At 44.1% G+C, this 17253-nt stretch overlaps 1 protein-coding gene across 1 annotated transcript in view; it reads right to left on the minus strand.

The window, feature by feature from the left end:
• LOC310841189 (uncharacterized protein) overlaps positions 1-17253 on the minus strand; it is a 46644-nt gene that overhangs the window by 22456 nt on the left and 6935 nt on the right. The window contains exons 4-6 of the mRNA XM_083731774.1: positions 13229-13394; positions 9882-10100; positions 3031-3311 (exon numbers count right to left, since the gene is read on the minus strand). Coding sequence (XP_083587900.1) covers positions 3031-3311; positions 9882-10100; positions 13229-13394 — 666 coding nt within the window. The remainder of the gene's footprint in view (positions 1-3030; positions 3312-9881; positions 10101-13228; positions 13395-17253) is intronic.

A 17253-nucleotide genomic window follows, 5' to 3' on the forward strand; every position in this document is an offset into this window, starting at 1 on the left:
TTTCAGGGTCTTCTAAAAAGCCTTGGAGAGGATTACTTTATAAGCCATATCTGAAATCAAAGTTTCTTTGCTGGAGTACCTGCATCTGAGTGCCAGATTATTATGGTGTAGTGGTGATTAAGATTGTTTTGAAGTTAGATGGACCTTGCCCTTTCCAAATGAAAGTTATTATTTCTCCACATTATTAACACAGATAAGTAACAACAATATATTGGGGTGAATATTAATCTTAATGCGTCTTTTCAGGTACATAGGTGAAACATCATAAACCCTAACTGGCTCCTTATCTGAGAGTCTTTACTACAAGAAAGGTTCTCTCTCACACTGATAATGTGGAAGAAAATCAAACCAGTGAGACCATATACGCAAACAAGACACACATGGAAGCATCATTGGGCTCCCAATGATCCTTACGAAGGATTACCAAAACCTGCTCCTGCTCCCAAGGAGGCTATGAAACTTGGTATAGATTGTGGTCCAAAAAGAGAGAGCTTAACCATGATCCTGCCTTTCTATGACATGCTAAGTCAAACCTTGGCTTAGCCGCTGTTGCACTGTGCTATGCTAAAAGATCTGGAGGGAGGAAAGCAGGTGCTATAGCTTGGCTTACTGTGATGTGCAAACAAAGTCAGTGAATCACGCCCATCTCATGCACCTCCTGCATTATAATTGGGGGCTAGTCATGTCTCAGTCTCCCTATTGTGGAAAAGGGAAGACTAAAGAACAGTGGGATGAGATGAAACCAACCAAGCTCAAAATCAACTACTTCTCTCCTTCACCCAGAAATGTTCTCCCAAAGACTAAGCCACAAAATTCAAACCAGACTGTGCCAGAAGCAAGAGTAGAAGCCCAGAGGGTACACCAAATTGCCTACATATCAGTTGACTCAAAAGAGTGAGTCCAGCTTGTAATTGCTATGATCAAAAGAATCAGTAGCAAATCGCAAGTGGAAAACAGTCTTCTTTGCTTTTTTTCAATTGATCTGCTTTCTCTAAGCCTTATCCTTCCTCATCGATTAACTCTGCTGTTTGTTATTTTCACCTACCAAATCGTATCTAAAAACCCTTTTATACTGCAAGTGCCCTGCCTTTCTGTTTATCTTGTAAAGCCAGTTGAACACATTAGGTGGTGTATCAATAATAATAATAAAATAACGTTAAGCTTAGGAGAAGTGATGTGAAACACAACACGTGACTTAACATCTCTATATGCTACTTCATTTTGGCCATGTTCTCCCATGAGTTCTTCAGGGACAGTCACATCCAAATAGGGGAACAATGTCAACAGAAAATAGCACTGAGATTTTTTTTTTAATCCACGGTCATTTTTCTTGCTCATAGCAATAGCTATTTATATTTACATAGCAGTACTTCAAGTATATTTCTCAGGACATCTTATAATAGGGAAAGGAAGCCCGTGGCCCTCCAAAAGTCATTGGACTGCATCAGACCTAGCCAGCATGATTATTAGTCAGGGATGGTGGGAGTTCTAGTCCAGAAACATCAGTTGTTTTCCCTGCCATGTCTTATAACAACCCAATAGGGCAGCATTCTCATCTCCATATTGCAGAGGGTGAGCTAGAATCATAGAATCATAGAGTTGGAAGAGACCACAAGGGCCATCGAGTCCAACCCCCTGCCAAGCAGGAAAAACCATCAGAGCACTCCTGACATATGGCTGTCAAGCCTCTGCTTAAAGACCTCCAAAGAAGAAGGCAGCTCAGAGGGTGAAGCAGCCATGCTCAAGCAGCAGAATGTGAAGTACCAACAAAACAGCCTTCTTCAACTTGTTGCTTTCCATAACAATAAAAGGAGGCAAATGGTTAATTATTTTGTTTGTGGTTGGATTTGTAGTACCATGAGAAGATGGCACTATTTGGATTGACTGCATTAACGACACGGTACTTCTGTCTGATAATGTGATAATGAAGAAGCTCATGACTGAGGGAACATCTGAACTGAGGACTTCCTGCTCAGACTCTCAGATGTCCCAGCTCACATGCATTCAGCATCTCATGCCCCATGTGACATTCTTCCCTTTCAGCAGGATGGGAGAACCATTCCTCTCACCATCTCTTGACCTTTGGCCATGCCAGCTAGGGCTGATGGAACTTTCTTGCACAGTATCCCTATCTAGGGATGAGGAATGGAGACCCTTTGGTCCTCCAGATGCTTTTGGATTCCCAACTCCCATCAGCCCCAGCTGCAGTGCCAATGAACAAGGTGGATGCGAGTTGTAGCCCAACATCTGGAGGACCCCAGATTCCCCATGGCTGCCCTTCTGTTTCAGGCAGGGCTTTTTTTTTCCAGGGTGAGCTCAGCTCCAGCACCTCTCAAGTGGGCGCCATTGCCATTCTAACATGGCAAGCTCCGGCACCTCTTTTTCTAAAAAATAGCACTGGTTTCAGGTATAATGTGGTCTTCCTCAAAGTCTTGCGTTTTTGGACAGGCGGTTTCCCTGGTTTCTACAGAAAACTCCTTATCGCAGAAAGGGGGGCCCTTTTTGCCTTCCCATCCAACTGACGGTGGTACAACCATCTTCGTGGATGTGCAATGCTTCGCTGTACCCTAGTATTTCCAGAAGGGCTGGCCTGTCCATGGACTTCTACTTTTCCTTTTTGCAAAAGTTCTTCCAGACAGACTTCCTCCCCACCCGCCAGGCACCTTCCTTGCCACATTCCCACGATTATATAGTCCTCCATCAGCCAGTTCTCTCCCCGCTCCCAACCTTCTTTCGGGCCTTGGAGCGCGTGGAGACGAGCGTGCCTCTGCCCGCGTGCAAAGCGCCCTCCCCTCAACCGTAAGAGCCCCACATCAAGTATCTACAAAAAACAGCCTAACGGCCTGAGGGGAGAGAGGAGCATGCGAGGACAAGTTTCGCACACAGCCGGCGCCTCCCTTCCCTCTTGGGATTCGGCCCAGCCCGGCCGTCGCCCTCCTGTCGTCCCCCTCACTGCCCCGGGGCTCAGGGGCGACGCTCTCCTCGGAGGCGGTGGGCCGGGCTCGCTCCCCACCCCGGTACCCCCGGTACCTTGGCGAGGTCCTCGAGGTCCTCCCTCTCGAGGCACGTGTAGTTCTCCAGCAGGTCCCACTTCTCACTCAGCAGCCGCCCCGCCAGGTCTCTCTCGCGGGGCGACTCGAGCGCCCAGAACGCGGCGCTGCCCAGCAGCAGGTAGCTCAGGTAGGCGAGCAGCAAGAGCGGCGTGGCGGGAAGCCGGCGGCCCGACGACGAGGCGGCTCCCGGCGTCGCCCGGCCGCACCTCCCGCCGCAGCCGCACATCGCCAGCTTCGTGCCTTCACCGGCCTGCTCGCAAGTTCAGTGGGCGGCAGCGGCGCTGGGCTACACTCGGCCAGGCGGGGGAAGCGGCTCCGAGCTACCCTGGCGGCTTTCCCTAAGACGCCGGCGGCTCTCTGATGCTCTGGGAGGAGCCAAGGAAGCGCCTCGCGCTTTTCAAACCGGGCGAGTAGGTCCGCTTCCGTCAGTCGCAGCGCGCTCACTCGCGGAGTTCGGCTTCGTTTGGCCCGCGGGAGCGAACTTGGGGCCCTCAAGGTTGGGGCCTGAGGAGGCGTTGGGTGCCCAAAACCCTCCAGAAGGGCCGCAGCACCGCCGCCCTCGTTTTAGGCCCTGCACCCCGCCAGCTCTGGGAAGTAAACGTTGAGAGGGGGAATGCTGGCCACAGAGTAGCTACTCAAAGGGTAACCCACATTTGGTGCGTCTCAACAGGGGCCGAGAGACCTGCGGCAGCATTAGGTCGCCAGAGATGGACGGAGCAGTTCTAACTAGGTAGATGCACATAAACTGCATCCTAACTGCTTCTGGCCAGGGGGTCAGTGGTCAAAATCGGGGGAGGTCAGTGAAAATTTGGATTTTCTGGTCTTCCACGGACTCCTGTGGATATAGTTACATCTGCATTTTGGGTGGTGCAAGTGGGTGGGGCCAGCTAATCAAGGGAGTTTGGGTGCAGCCCCCGCCACGCCCACCACCTTTGGCATAATTTATGACAGCAAGGCTTTCCCTCACCCATAAATAGATCTGCCAGAAGTCAGCTCAGCCAGGGGGACGTACACAGCATACTTACCTCTCCCAGTCAATGTATCTAGTGAATAGGAGTGCGCTGTTAAAATTTGCGCTCTACACACTATGGTGTTGGATCATGCTGCTACAGACTATGACTCCAGCTATAGGGATTAAAAGTGCTATTTCAGTTCAGGGATGATCCGGTTAATAATAAGTGTCTAGGATCATTCTGGACTAGACAAATGAGGGATGTTTTTAGGTGTAAAGGAAATAAACATTTTGGGGGGTAATGCAGGGCTACAAAATGACACTGAAGCATATCCATTTTCCTTAACATTCTCTTGCAATATGGGCCAAGCAGAATTTATTTTATTTCTTCCCTTTCTATCCCACTCTTCATCAGCATACGATCCATGGGCAGGTTACATCATAAAACATATACAACAAATCCAAATACAACATAATACATTACATTGTGAAAGTAAAACACAACTGGAATTCTTACAACTAGTCCTACAGACCTGCCACTACTTCACCAAGTTTACAGCTGACCTCATAACATCAAGCCCTATCCCAAGGCCTGGGCAAAATGGCAAGTTGTTAGCTAATACCAGAAGCCACACAGTGTCAATGTGAGCTGTACTTTGGAGTGGAGGGTCCCTGCTTTTCCTTATTTTGATTCCTTCTCTTTAAACTGGACTCGGACAGGACAGCACTACAAATAGGGGGCTCTAGGGCAGAAGGCTGCCTTAGGAAACAGGAAAATACCCATCATGCCTAGGGAATTTCAAAGGAGTCCAGCACAAACATGTCAACTAACTTCCCTACTTTCAGTAGAAGATATTCATTTCCTTCCTGCCCTGTTTAAAATGAACGTCAGAAGTGCTCTGCTGGATCAAACACCTATTGGGTCCAGCATCCAGTTCTCACAGTGGCCAACCAGATTCCTGGTAATCAGAGGCTTGCTGCCTTCCAGTAGTGACAATAGAACATAGCCATTGTGGCTAGTTTGCCACCGATAGCCTTATTCTCCATGAATTGATTGAATCCTATTTTAAAGCCAACTTGGTGGACACAAACTACATCTTGAAGGAATGAGTTCCATAGTTTAACTGTGTGCTGTGTGAACAAGTACTTTCTCTTTCTCTGCCTTAAATTTTCCAGCATTCAGCTTCATTTGCCTTGTAACCTTACCCGCCTTTTCTCCAAACTAAAAAGTCCCAGATGGTATAACTTTTCCATGTAGGGGAGTTGCTCCAACTCCTTGATTACTTTGCTTGCCCTTTTCTGAACTTTAGGAAGAGAAGCTTTGGATTACTGGCTGTGAAGAAAGATGCCTAGAAGAATATTACCATTCCCTGCAGCACCTTTTTTGATGAACGAATACAGGGGTAGCCAACCTATTATCCTCAGCATCTTTTGGACTTCAACTCCCATCAGCCCCAGCCAGCATGGCTAGTGCTGGGGGATCAGGGGAATTGTAGTTCTCAACATCTGGAGGGCACCATATTGGTTAACCCTGAACTAATGTGACTCTGAGAGGATCTTCTTTAATGCATCCTGCTTCACGAAGTGGGGGTACATGCCTGAAATTTTCCACCCACAACAGAAACTGAAGCCATGTAGAGCAGCAGGAGCTGCAGTTGTAATACAGAATAATGTGCTTTAGTGGCCAGCAACCAGACTGATAGTGCAAAGGAATTATCACTGATTGCTGGAACACTAGACCAACCCTGTTGCCTCTGAACAGCCCAGAAACAATGAAGGTCCATGGGCCTTTCCAGTTCTGCTTTGCACCCTGTCCTGGATGATGGGAGAAACAGATGTGGTATATAAGCAAGACCATCTGGGTGAAAGGGGCAGCACAGGCCCCCAGTTCCTAACTACTGACATAGGCACATAAAAACATGATTGACGGTTACAAGTGTCAGGACCCACAGAGTCTAGAACCAGTAACTTTGGGATCTCTATGCAGCTTCCCCGTGTGGTAAGCTGGTAAAACATCTTTAGAACAATAGGTTGGAACATCTTCCTGGCAGTGAAGATTCTCATCCAGCTGGGTTAGCTATTGTGTACTCCAAGTCAGGAAAAGCTATAAAAGAGTTACTGTCTAGAAAGAGGCCTTCCTTCTTAGACAACAAGGTTTTCCTGGCTCTGGTATTCTTTGCTTTTTTCAATTGATCTGCTTTCTGTAACCCTTATCTTTTTTCATTGATTAACTCTGCACATTTACTGTACTGTTTTTGACTGCTGTTCATATTTCTAATTCTACTTGGAAATTCATTAGTTTATTGTATCTCTTTAAATAATTCCAAAAAATCCCCACTCTTCCAATATCTTTCTCTCATCTTGGACTCTTATCTTCGCTGTCATAGTTGCAAGTTCCGCATATCCAATATATTGCCATTCTTCTTTTGTTGAGAGTTTTTTGTCCTTCCATTTTTTAGCATATAATATCCTAACCACTGTAGTTGCATAGAGGAAGAGCCTAAATTTCCTTTTAGGGATATCTCCATTAGTTATGCTTAGTAAAAAAAAGCCTCTTTTTTCTTTTTCTTTTTAGCATCTTTTTGAATTCTGTGTAGATCATTTCCCAATACCATCTAGCCTGTTTACAGGACCGCCACATATGCATGAAGGTCCCCTCTACCTCCTGGCATTTCCAACATAATTTGGATCCCTTTTCAATAATTTAAGGTAAAGGTAAAGGTACCCCTGCCCGTACGGGCCAGTCTTGACAGACTCTGGGGTTGTGCGCCCATCTCACTCAAGAGGCCAGGGGCCAGCGCTGTCCGGAGACACTTCCGGGTCACGTGGCCAGCGTGACAAAGCTGCATCTGGCGAGCCAGAGCTGCACACGGAAACGCCATTTACCTTCCCGCTGGTAAGCGGTCCCTATTTATCTACTTGCACCCGGAGGTGCTTTCGAACTGCTAGGTTGGCAGGCGCTGGGACCGAGCAGCGGGAGCGCACCCCGCCGCAGGGATTCGAACCGCCGACCTTTCGATCGGCAAGTCCTAGGCGCTGAGGCTTTAACCCACAGCGCCACCTGCGTCCCTTTCAATAATTTACTAGGAGTTAAATACCACCTATAAATCTTTTTCACCACCTTTAGGGCGTAGCATGCCAAGAAGTTCAGTGTTGATTTCCATAGCCTCTCCTACACTTCCATTTCTATATTATGGCCAATGTCTATCACCCAATGTGTCATAGTCGCCTTTATAATCTCATCCTTTGTCTCTCATTCTAGCAGTATTTTATAAATTTTTGAAATAAATGTTTCGTTGCTTCCAATTATCACTTATGGATCAGTAGCAGGTTAGAGAACAAGAAGCAGAGAGTGGGAAGGTGAGTTCTTTCATTAAACTTGTTTGTAAATGGTCTGGAGTGAGCAGTGAGGGAGCCAAGTTTGCAGATGACACCAAATTATTATGGATGACCTTTCTAAAGTCTTAACCCATGTGTGGCATCATGTATTATCTATTATCAATTGCCATTTATCATTGTTGTTGTTGAATTTATGCCCCTTCTTTTCTTCTGACAGAGTCCAGGACAGCAAACACATCCACAGTATCTACCTTATTTGATGTGGAAACCATGTATAGTTTATTGCTTCTCTTTTATAAAATCCAAAAATAATAAAAAGTGTATTGGCTAGCCCCCACTCTCAAACAAGAGAGTTCAGATTTTGTGGTAAAGGTGAATCCATTTGCTAGTTTCAAGAAAGATTATGAATGGATTTTTCAAGGGGCTTGCCATTTCTCCACAAAGAAGTGATATATAACAAATGACCAGCTGGAGAGTAATATTCTACACACTGTTGAACCCTGCAACATGTAATATTCTGTGTGCTTAGAACATTATGATCCAGGAGATGGAAAAAAGTGTGTGGATTGCTATATTTTGTGTCAGACAAATGAAGCTGGTATGATACTGAATGGCTGATGTTGAGGCACAGAATTGGAGGTTATGTGAGCCTTATATCCTTAAACTTCTTATCTTGAAATAGACAACTTTGAGGACAATTGTTATCTCCAAGAATAAAATCTGACACATGCAGTTCAATTTTATTGTTTGCTGATTATGGCTTAGCCTCTAGCAGTGTCCACACTTTTTTCAAAGAGGGCCAGATTTGATGAAGTGAAGGGCTGACCAAAGTTGTTATTGTTAACCTTTTTTTAGGATTGAAGTTGTTGAGCTTTTTTATGATTTTACTCCAAAGTTGATTAGGCCCCCAAAACGGACATTGGACATGCCTGGACTAGCTAACCTTTCGGAGGCTTAGTTTTGTGCAATTTTAATGGGGATACTTTTACTATCAGCATTTTTTATGGAAAAGGTCCTGAGGAAAGCGCAGGCATTCAGTTACAAACGGAACCTTTCTCCATCACCTTTCTATCAAAGCTTTATAAGGAAGGGAAGGCTGACTGACAGTCTAAGGAGTGATTGCCAGAGCTACATTTAAAAAAGGAATAGGGATCACCTAACAACTCTCAACAGTTGGTACCTGTTGTTGTTGAGAGGTGCTTGAAAACAGATGAAGGAATTCTACCCTGTTAGTTTTACTATATCTCTTAACTACATTTGGTGCATGAGGAAACAGTGGTTTAGGCTGATATTTGCAGAGCTCCTGACAGTCAGCTCAATCTGTCCAGAACATCCAGTGGGGTTGGTAATACACAGAAGATCATATTCATTCAATAGCTTTCTTTGTCAGGGTTTTGTCTTGCTGATCAATGTGGACATGCATGCAGCCACTTGGCAGAAGTATGCAGAATGTAGCACACAGGTTATTCCCTTTCCCATCAGCAGAAGCAGGGACAGGAGGAAGCATGTCTTTCACATTTTATTTGCCCTCATGGTTCACTGCTGAATGTAGAAATCTATTTCCCACTCATTTGTTTTAGCCATTGGCATTTCTATGTGCTAAGCAAAAGTTTAACCTTTCACACATTACTGCTATCCAGTAGTCACCTAGCTTCAATCCACACTTACTAGAAGATCAGGGGGAAGGAAATCTATTGAATGCTGGCTGGCCTAGCATGACTTGACATCTAGAGTCTTTATCTCTCTTCCCACTAGGGGAGAAGACGTCCATTGTAGGCTTAAGGAGTCCTAAATTGGTAGTATAGATTTCTGGGGATCATAGGACCTAAACCTACAAATACCCTCAAATTTGTAGCGATGGCAGTGGATAAAATAAGTTGGTTTACCTTTCTCTGCCTCTGGTAATGGAAGAGGGGGAGGGAACAAATTCCGTTGGCAGTCTGGAAACCTGAGACCAGAACCTGTCCAAAACTTCCTTAACATGTGGAACTGGAAACATCTAAATCTTGTTCTATCCACAAAGATCAGAACCACTTGAGAGATTTCAGATTACAGTTTGCTTAAGGAAAACACAGAAGCAGAAAGCAGTGACTCTCCCTTGTTTCTCTTGATATCAGTTTTGGAGGAAAAATGAATCTCTACAAAGGGTGTGTTGCAACCTTGGTAGTGCCAGCTGGTTTGCTCCTGCTGGAAACTGTGGTATCCATCAGCCCAAATGCTGAATTGAATTAAACAAGATGATGTGGTCTAATGGTAGACTGTATATTTGCAGAAGGAATCAGATGTGTGGAAAACGTGTGGCATTGACACTTTCAGTTCGTTTTCCTCCAAAGGCTTCATTTGGCTGTTTGTGGTACATATTGTCAAAGGGTTTCTTCTGTTTCAGAAAAATCTCCTTTCCCTTATGAACTGACCCACTCATTATGTACAGTATTTGATGCAAGATGTCTTGCCCACAAACATCTCTTTGTAGGCATAAGGGAAAGGACAAGAGACTTGTTTTTTTGTGTGTTGCTTATGCATTAGTCACTCTCAGCTAGGGATATGGACCCTGGGTTGATCAGGGTTATCCTCTAATTTGGTGACAGCTGTCTCTGCAGTGCCTGGGCCAGACTTCTGCCAATTAAGCTGTAGGAATTTCTCCATCAGGTCAGCTCCCAGATTAAAGATCAGAGCGAGCCAGACTAAGCCAAAAATAATCCAGATTGCTGCCAGGCTTCTGTACACTGATATATAATGCTTATTAGGATCTGTGCCTAGAAAGAAAGAAAAAACCAAGAAAACCCACAAGTAAGATTTGGTTTCTCTACGATTGGGAGGAATATATGCCAACACAATGAACACAATGCACACATACACAACTCATATGCACGTGTACAAAACCATGCAAGATTGTTAACTGGCATTCCACCTGTGTGCATTTGCCCACAGATTAGAAGTGATGTTATATTTTCCTGGATACTCATTATGAGTTGCATGCCTAGGATTGGTTTGGTTTTTCTGCCTTTACAGTGTGGTCTGTCGGATTATGCCCATTCTTACTTTCCCTAGGTTTACAACTTTCCCAGACTGTTACTCACCATCCCCAATGTTGCCACCAGCTCTACTGTTAGCATGAATGAGATCTACATGAAACTATCCTTACCAGCCCTGTTTAAGGAAGCTATTAATGTTTAATGTATCACAGTATTTTAATATTCTTTTGGAAGCTGCCCAGAGTGGCTGGGGAAACCCAGCCAGATGGGCGGGGTTATAAATATATTATTATTATTATTATTATTATTATTATTATTATTATTATTATTATTATTATTATTACCATAGCCACCAGGTCATTGTCCCTGAACTTTGCTACTCTGATGACAGCAACATAGGGAAAATTTATAGCTAGCTAGCTATGTTAGTTGCTTGCAGCTAAAACAATTAGTCTTGCTGTGGCACTTTAAAGACTAACACATTTAATAACAGCATAAGCTTTCATTGGCTCAAGCCCAGTTCATCAGCTGCATGAAAGTAAAATCATAGTTGGCAGCTATATAAAGGAGGACATTATACAATCAGAGTTCAGTGGCAATGGGATGCAAAAAGTTACAGTCAGAGATAAGTAGAGCTTGCCTGTAAATTAAGTAGGCAAACTTTTACCCTTAGTGATAAGTGCTGAAATCATTGCATTAACACCAATAGTGGGGCAAGTCAGAGAACATTCTGAACATTTCCAGAACACCCTGTAAATGACCTTAAGGTTGTCATTCTGGAACCAAGGAACTTCAAAGGAAGAGTACAGCATGAAACAACCAAATTACAATTCATCAATAATTCCAATGCTTTGTGGGTTAAAGTGTGATGAAGGATTTTTAAAATCATGGTGCATACACTAATTAGTTTCTAATGTCAGAATGTCTGTGTTCATCTAGTCCATGGGTAGGCAAACTAAGGCCCGGGGGCTGGATCCGACCCAATCGCCTTCTAAATCCTGCCCGCAAATGGTCTGGGAATCTGCGTGTTTTTACATGAGTAGAATGTGTCCTTTTAGTTAAAATGCATCTCTGGGTTATTTGTGGGGCATAGGAATTCTTTCTCTTCCCCCTGCAAAAAAATATAATCTGGCTCCCCGCAAGGTCTAAGGGACAGTGGACTGGCCCCCTGCTGAAAAGGTTTGCTGACTCCTGATCTAGTCCAACATTATCTGCTCCAATTGACAATAGTTCTACAGAGTGTAAGGCAGAAAGGTGCTTTTCTTATCGTCTGCTACCTAATTCTTCTAACAGGAGTTTCTGGGGTGGGGCATGGGGGAGGATTGAAACTGGGACCTTCTGCAAGCAAAGCCTATGTGCTACCACTGAGCTGTGTCCTCTCCCCTGACAGGCCATGAGAAAACAATTTGGGATACACATGGCCTCAACGTAGTCCTGTAAGTTGATTTAGGAAAAGCACATGAGTCTGCAAGAAAGTTTCACATGTTGCTGGCTCTGCATGAATGCAAACCAGAGATGCAGGAAGTGATACTTGGGGAAAAAAGAGGAACCAAAGAGTTAGGGTGAAATAAGCTTCCCTATGCATGGAGGGTATTTTTTGTGTGTGTGTATCTATAAATAAAATTGAACACACTGCAGTTTCTTGCTGCACAAATCAGTGGCAATCTTAAGGAATCCTTTTCTTCCAAAGCAAATACAATGAGGAACAAGAAACAAACATTTATGTCTGTTTCCAAAAAGAAGACCACGTAATGTTGTCAGCTCCTATAGCAGTCTATGAACACAGGTTTAAAAGTAAAACAAAACAAAACAAAACAAAACACCACCATAGGCATTTCCCATGTTATGAATAGTGTGTTAAGTCATCTTGACTGTGCCATTTTGCAGCACATGGTTTTTTGCAACATGTTTTTGTGTAGATTGCCACCAAACACTCATTATTTTTTGGACATGAAAGGAACAGCAATTTTTTTTTGCGTACTTTGTGAAGCCATGCTGAGCACATTTCAGGCTCTATGTGTATATACAACCCCCCCAAACCCCCCATCTATATATGCTTTGTGTAAATGTAGGGTTGTCACCATCATGCTCAGCTTATAAGTTTCCCAGAAGCATCTGGCTGGTGAATGTTGAAGATGGAATGCTGGACCAGATGGACCTGATTGGTCTGATCCAGCAAGACACTTCTAATTCCAGTTACTCCTTTCAGGATTGGAGGACATTAACATTGCATTGAGTGGGAGAAATAACAATAACAGAAGGGGAAAGAGAGCACTCTTCTGTCAGTCCTGTGCTGCTTAGTGTGGAACTGTTCCTATCACTATAAATGAGGAGACTCACTCATGGCCACAGTAAACAAGCAGGGCTGGCTCAAGACATTTTGCTGTCTGAGGCAAACAACAAGATGGGGCCCTTCCCCAGAGCACTTGTGTAGGGGATGCAGTCACATCCCTGGTCACTCCCCCTACCTCAGCATCTGCCACGTGAGGCAATTGCCTCACTCTGTTTCATTGTAGGGCCGGCCCTGATCACAAGCAAATGGCCATTGCTATTAGTTCACTTTGTCATTGGTGTGATGCTTACGTTGGTTGGACTGCATGTGATTTAAGCAACAGCATGTTTTAAACAAATGTCTTTTCCTCCTTGAAAGTATAACTCCTTAGTTCTTAGTAGAGCTGGTTAAGCACTGTTTAGTGAATGAATGAATGAATGAATGCATGAATGAATCAATTTTGGCACTTATTTGCAGCCTCAGCAAAGAAGTCATGAATAATCTAGATGTTACATGCGCTAATTGCACTGTGATCACATTCCTGGATTTCATTAGAGTTCCTCCTAATCAAAGTTAATTGGGAGAGGAGGATGATCTCAGGGGCAGAATATGTCACCACCACCACCCTTTCTATTACCTACTACATAGTCTCCAAATCCAATGGTGCTGAGGGTGATGAAGGTGAAGTAGAAGCCTTCTCCATAACTCCAGCCTTCCACGTAACTGAAGATCATGGGTGGGAAAACCAGAAAAAGCAAAGTCCCAACCATCAGGAAGAATCCCATTGTCAGAGTCTGAACCACCTAAGAAACATGAGAAGGGAAATGACAGTTTAGAAGAACTATGCTTCTGCCTGGCATGACTTGGTCTGGTTGGTCTGAGTGCTTTCAGATAAGCTACCTAAAGGCTGTTTCATACAGTTTCATACCTGTTTCATACCGTTTTATAGCCCCCCAGTGGAGCTTCTAAAAACCTCTTCCATGGAGCAAAGATCCATGTAAATCAGAAGTGGGGAACCTTTTCTGGCTGGTAGGCCAGATCCTTATCCCATCTGTCAATCATCTGTTGTCACTATGATGTCAGGTGACCGTGTACAGTGGTACCTCGGGTTACAGATGCTTCAGGTTACAGATGCTTCAGGTTACAGACTCCGCTAACCCAGAAATAATACCTCGGGTTAAGTACTTTGCTTCAGGATGAGAACAGAAATTGTGCTCCGGTGGTGCGGCAGCAGCAGGAGGCCCCATGAGCTAAAGTGGTACCTCAGGTTAAGAACAGTTTCAGGTTAAGAACGGACCTCCAGAACGAATTAAGTTCTTAACCCGAGGTACCACTGTACTTTGAAGCCTCTGTTTTCAGTACAGTGCAGGTTGATTGAAAGGCCTTTTGCAAGCAGCCCCATACTGCTCTTTAAAGTCCCTAAAACTGGAGGTTCAAATAGTAGCACAGGGCCACTTCCCAGTGGGCTTTCAAACAACCTCACACTGCTCTTTGAACCTCCATATTTCAGAAGTTCAAAGAGCAGTGTGAGGCTGTTTGAAAACCCTTTTGAGAGCAGCATAGGACTGTTTACAAAAGGGCTTTCAAACAGCCCCATACTGTTCACCGAGCCTCCATTTTTTTGGAAGTTCAAGGAACAACACTGAAGGGAAAAGTGGTTTTCAGTCAATGGAAGCCATTTTCCTCTCCTGGAATGCACTCCCTCTGGAGAACACCCTGCTCCAGCAGTGGATCAACTGGGTACTCACTTTAAGCTCCCAATTGTTCCTTTGAAGCCCTGCCCTTACCTGCCCCACACCTGACATCATATATGTATGTCAGGTGCAGGGTGGGTGCTGTAGTTTGCCCAAAACCACTTTTCAGACCAAATGGGAAAGCCTGGCAGGGTCAAAGGCTCCCCTCCCCAGATGTAAATGATGGTGGTCCTTAGCCTCTTAACCATGTATTCCGGAGACTGACTTTTACACAGCAAAAAGACAAAAAGTAGGAAAAAACAGAAATTGTGTCCCTTTTCATGTCTAGACAGGAGTATCCCCCCTCCAAGCTCACAGGGGTTAGAAAAGCTTAATCAACTAGCATTAATTAATGCCTCATCCACAACTTACTCCTAGCATTCTATAAATCTTTATCAAACCATGACTTGGTCTGTTTTCTTCTTCCTGCTGTGCAGGCCGAAGTCCTTTAGCTAATGAGACGACTTCAATGGATGCAACCTATGATCAACCTTGATCACATATTAAAACAACAGGGAATGGGCTTGTTAAAAAGAATAACAGATAGCAACTTGTTAAAAAAGAAAAAGAAGGCAAGGGGCTGGTAAGGTGAGGAGTGGGAGTCAAGAACAGATGAAGACAGATTCTTGGCAATAGACAATTGGTGGTGCAGAACAGGGATCCAAGACTGACCCCAGAAAACTTTTATGGAGTTAGGAAACAGTTAATTAGAAATGCAGTGGACAGGACTGCTGATACAACTAGCCACAAGAACTTTCATATGCAATTTTTTTTCTGCAAAAGAGGTAACGTTTGTGGGCTAGGAGGCAACTAGAGCAGTATAAAAATCTGCAGTTCCCCTGAATTATCTCAGGTAGGATTTTTGTTCCTTCTAAATAGGAAAGTAGTGGAAGAAAATCTGCCAAAAAATGCCCTTCACTCTAAGATTGCATAGTCATATCTAGAAAGCATACTATACTGGGAAATAATATGAATAATCTGTCTGATATTTGTGCTTTGTGAAATTGCAGTCTTTCATCCTGCTTCCAGGATTTCAAAACTTGATATGTCGTGAGAGATTAACAGTGTGATCCTATACATTTTTACTTGTGACTAAGTCCCTTTGAGTCCAGTGTGACAAACTGCTATGTAAGTGATTCTAGCCTAAGTACCAATGGCAGAGATTTGGGTTGGGTGTCTGCTATTTCTGGGAACAATGATTTATAAATGGCTTTTTTTCCTGCATGTCTTTTTCCTTTGTCATGGAGTCATGGAACATGCTCATTTTTAAAATACATGTCACATGAAATCTGTTTTCTCAGGAGGGAAAAGGCTCCTTTGTGTGGTACGGGCCACACAGTTTAGAACGAGCACAAACAATTGTCTCCTGGAATATTCCTGTGAACAGTCGTAATTCAGAGGAGGCATCTACAAAGTTTGCCTGGCCTTAGAGGGTTAGCTGAATTTTCTGGTTGCTACAGCGCCTGATCCCAGTCTCTGACTCAAGGGTTGAGGTAAATTCTCATTTCTGGTTAGGTCCAAGGAATAAGCAAGAAGTCTTGTTTGCTTCTGGGTGTCTGTGAAGTCCAGTGCAAGGTCAGGGACAACCCCTGCCCTTATTCCAGATCCAAGACTTGGGAGAAGAGAGGGTGAGGGTACACTGCACTGGAGATGATTTCTCCAAAGCCTAGTGTACGGTCATGAGGACCTGCCTGGTTCCCACTTTGTGCTGGATGAGACGTTCACTAGATCAGATATGGTTGCCCCTGCTGACAGCTACTCAAAATTTCCTCAGACCCTCTTAATTCACTCTGGAAATTGTTGTATAAGGAGAGAGGATATGTAGCACTCAAATGAGTAGGTATGGATTGAGCAGAATGCGTCTGACAAACATTTCAGTGTCTTTCCAGTGCTAGACATGTATTCAGAGCAAGGTATTGTCCAGCATCCCAGAGCAAAAAAGATAATGGAAAGAGAATGGAGAAGGCCCCTCCTGCTCCCTTAGTATGCAACCTGGAACCTTCTAGAACAAGGGTGGGGAATCTCAGGCCACTTAGGATGCTTCCCAGGCTATGCCACCTCCCCAGACCACACCCCTCACTGGCCCTGCCTGGCTGTGATGTGCCTTTTGGTTGGTTGGTTGGTTGGATGGATGGATGGAGGAACGTGTTGCTGTCTGCCTGGATAAATCTTTGGTTTCTGGTGCTTCCAGTGTGGCCTACTTTACCCAGGCAGGGGTCACCTTCATTTTTATGCAATTGATTTTTTTGGTTTGTTCCAAGAATTAACTGTGCAACTTAAGTTCTACTGACAGGAAACATTGATGGCTATCTCCATGGGGCAATATTGTCTTGAGGCACCAGTGTTCTCAGTAAAACAAAGGTTTCTCTTCAGCTTACCTTATACTTCCATAAGCAATTACACCTTCCTGCAATTTGTCTTCTCCACGAAAGCCTGAGTGTCTCACTCAACTTGAACAGACCACTCATCCTGATGACCTTTCAATAGTTTAGATTTACTGGGTGGTGAAGTTTGTTCCTTTTAAAATAAATTTCTACATATTTTGAGGGTTAGGGTGGTTTCCACTTGTTAAATATTTTTTTTAATTAAAAAAAATACTTTTGTCATGTCTGTCATCTTCATTTGTCACTTTGTTCTGGCAAGCCTGTTTTTATACTTTCATTTTGCACATCATCACCATCCAACTCTGACCCCATCTCCTTCCACGAAACCTTGCCTGCTTCCTCCAACATTTTCTCTTGGGGCCACAGACCATCTGGAATCATTTCTTATTATTCATATGAGGGATCCTTTACATTTATAGGACTGCCTGAACTGCATTTGCTGAAATGGCGTCTGACACATTCTTTCTATGGTGGTTTGCAGAAATGGGTTCTGGTAAATGAGAAAATGACACAGAACAGAGAACTGACTTGATAGCAGCCATGGG

This window comes from Podarcis gaigeae, assembly GCF_964106915.1.
Source record: "Podarcis gaigeae genome assembly, chromosome: 3".
NCBI lineage: Eukaryota > Metazoa > Chordata > Lepidosauria > Squamata > Lacertidae > Podarcis > Podarcis gaigeae.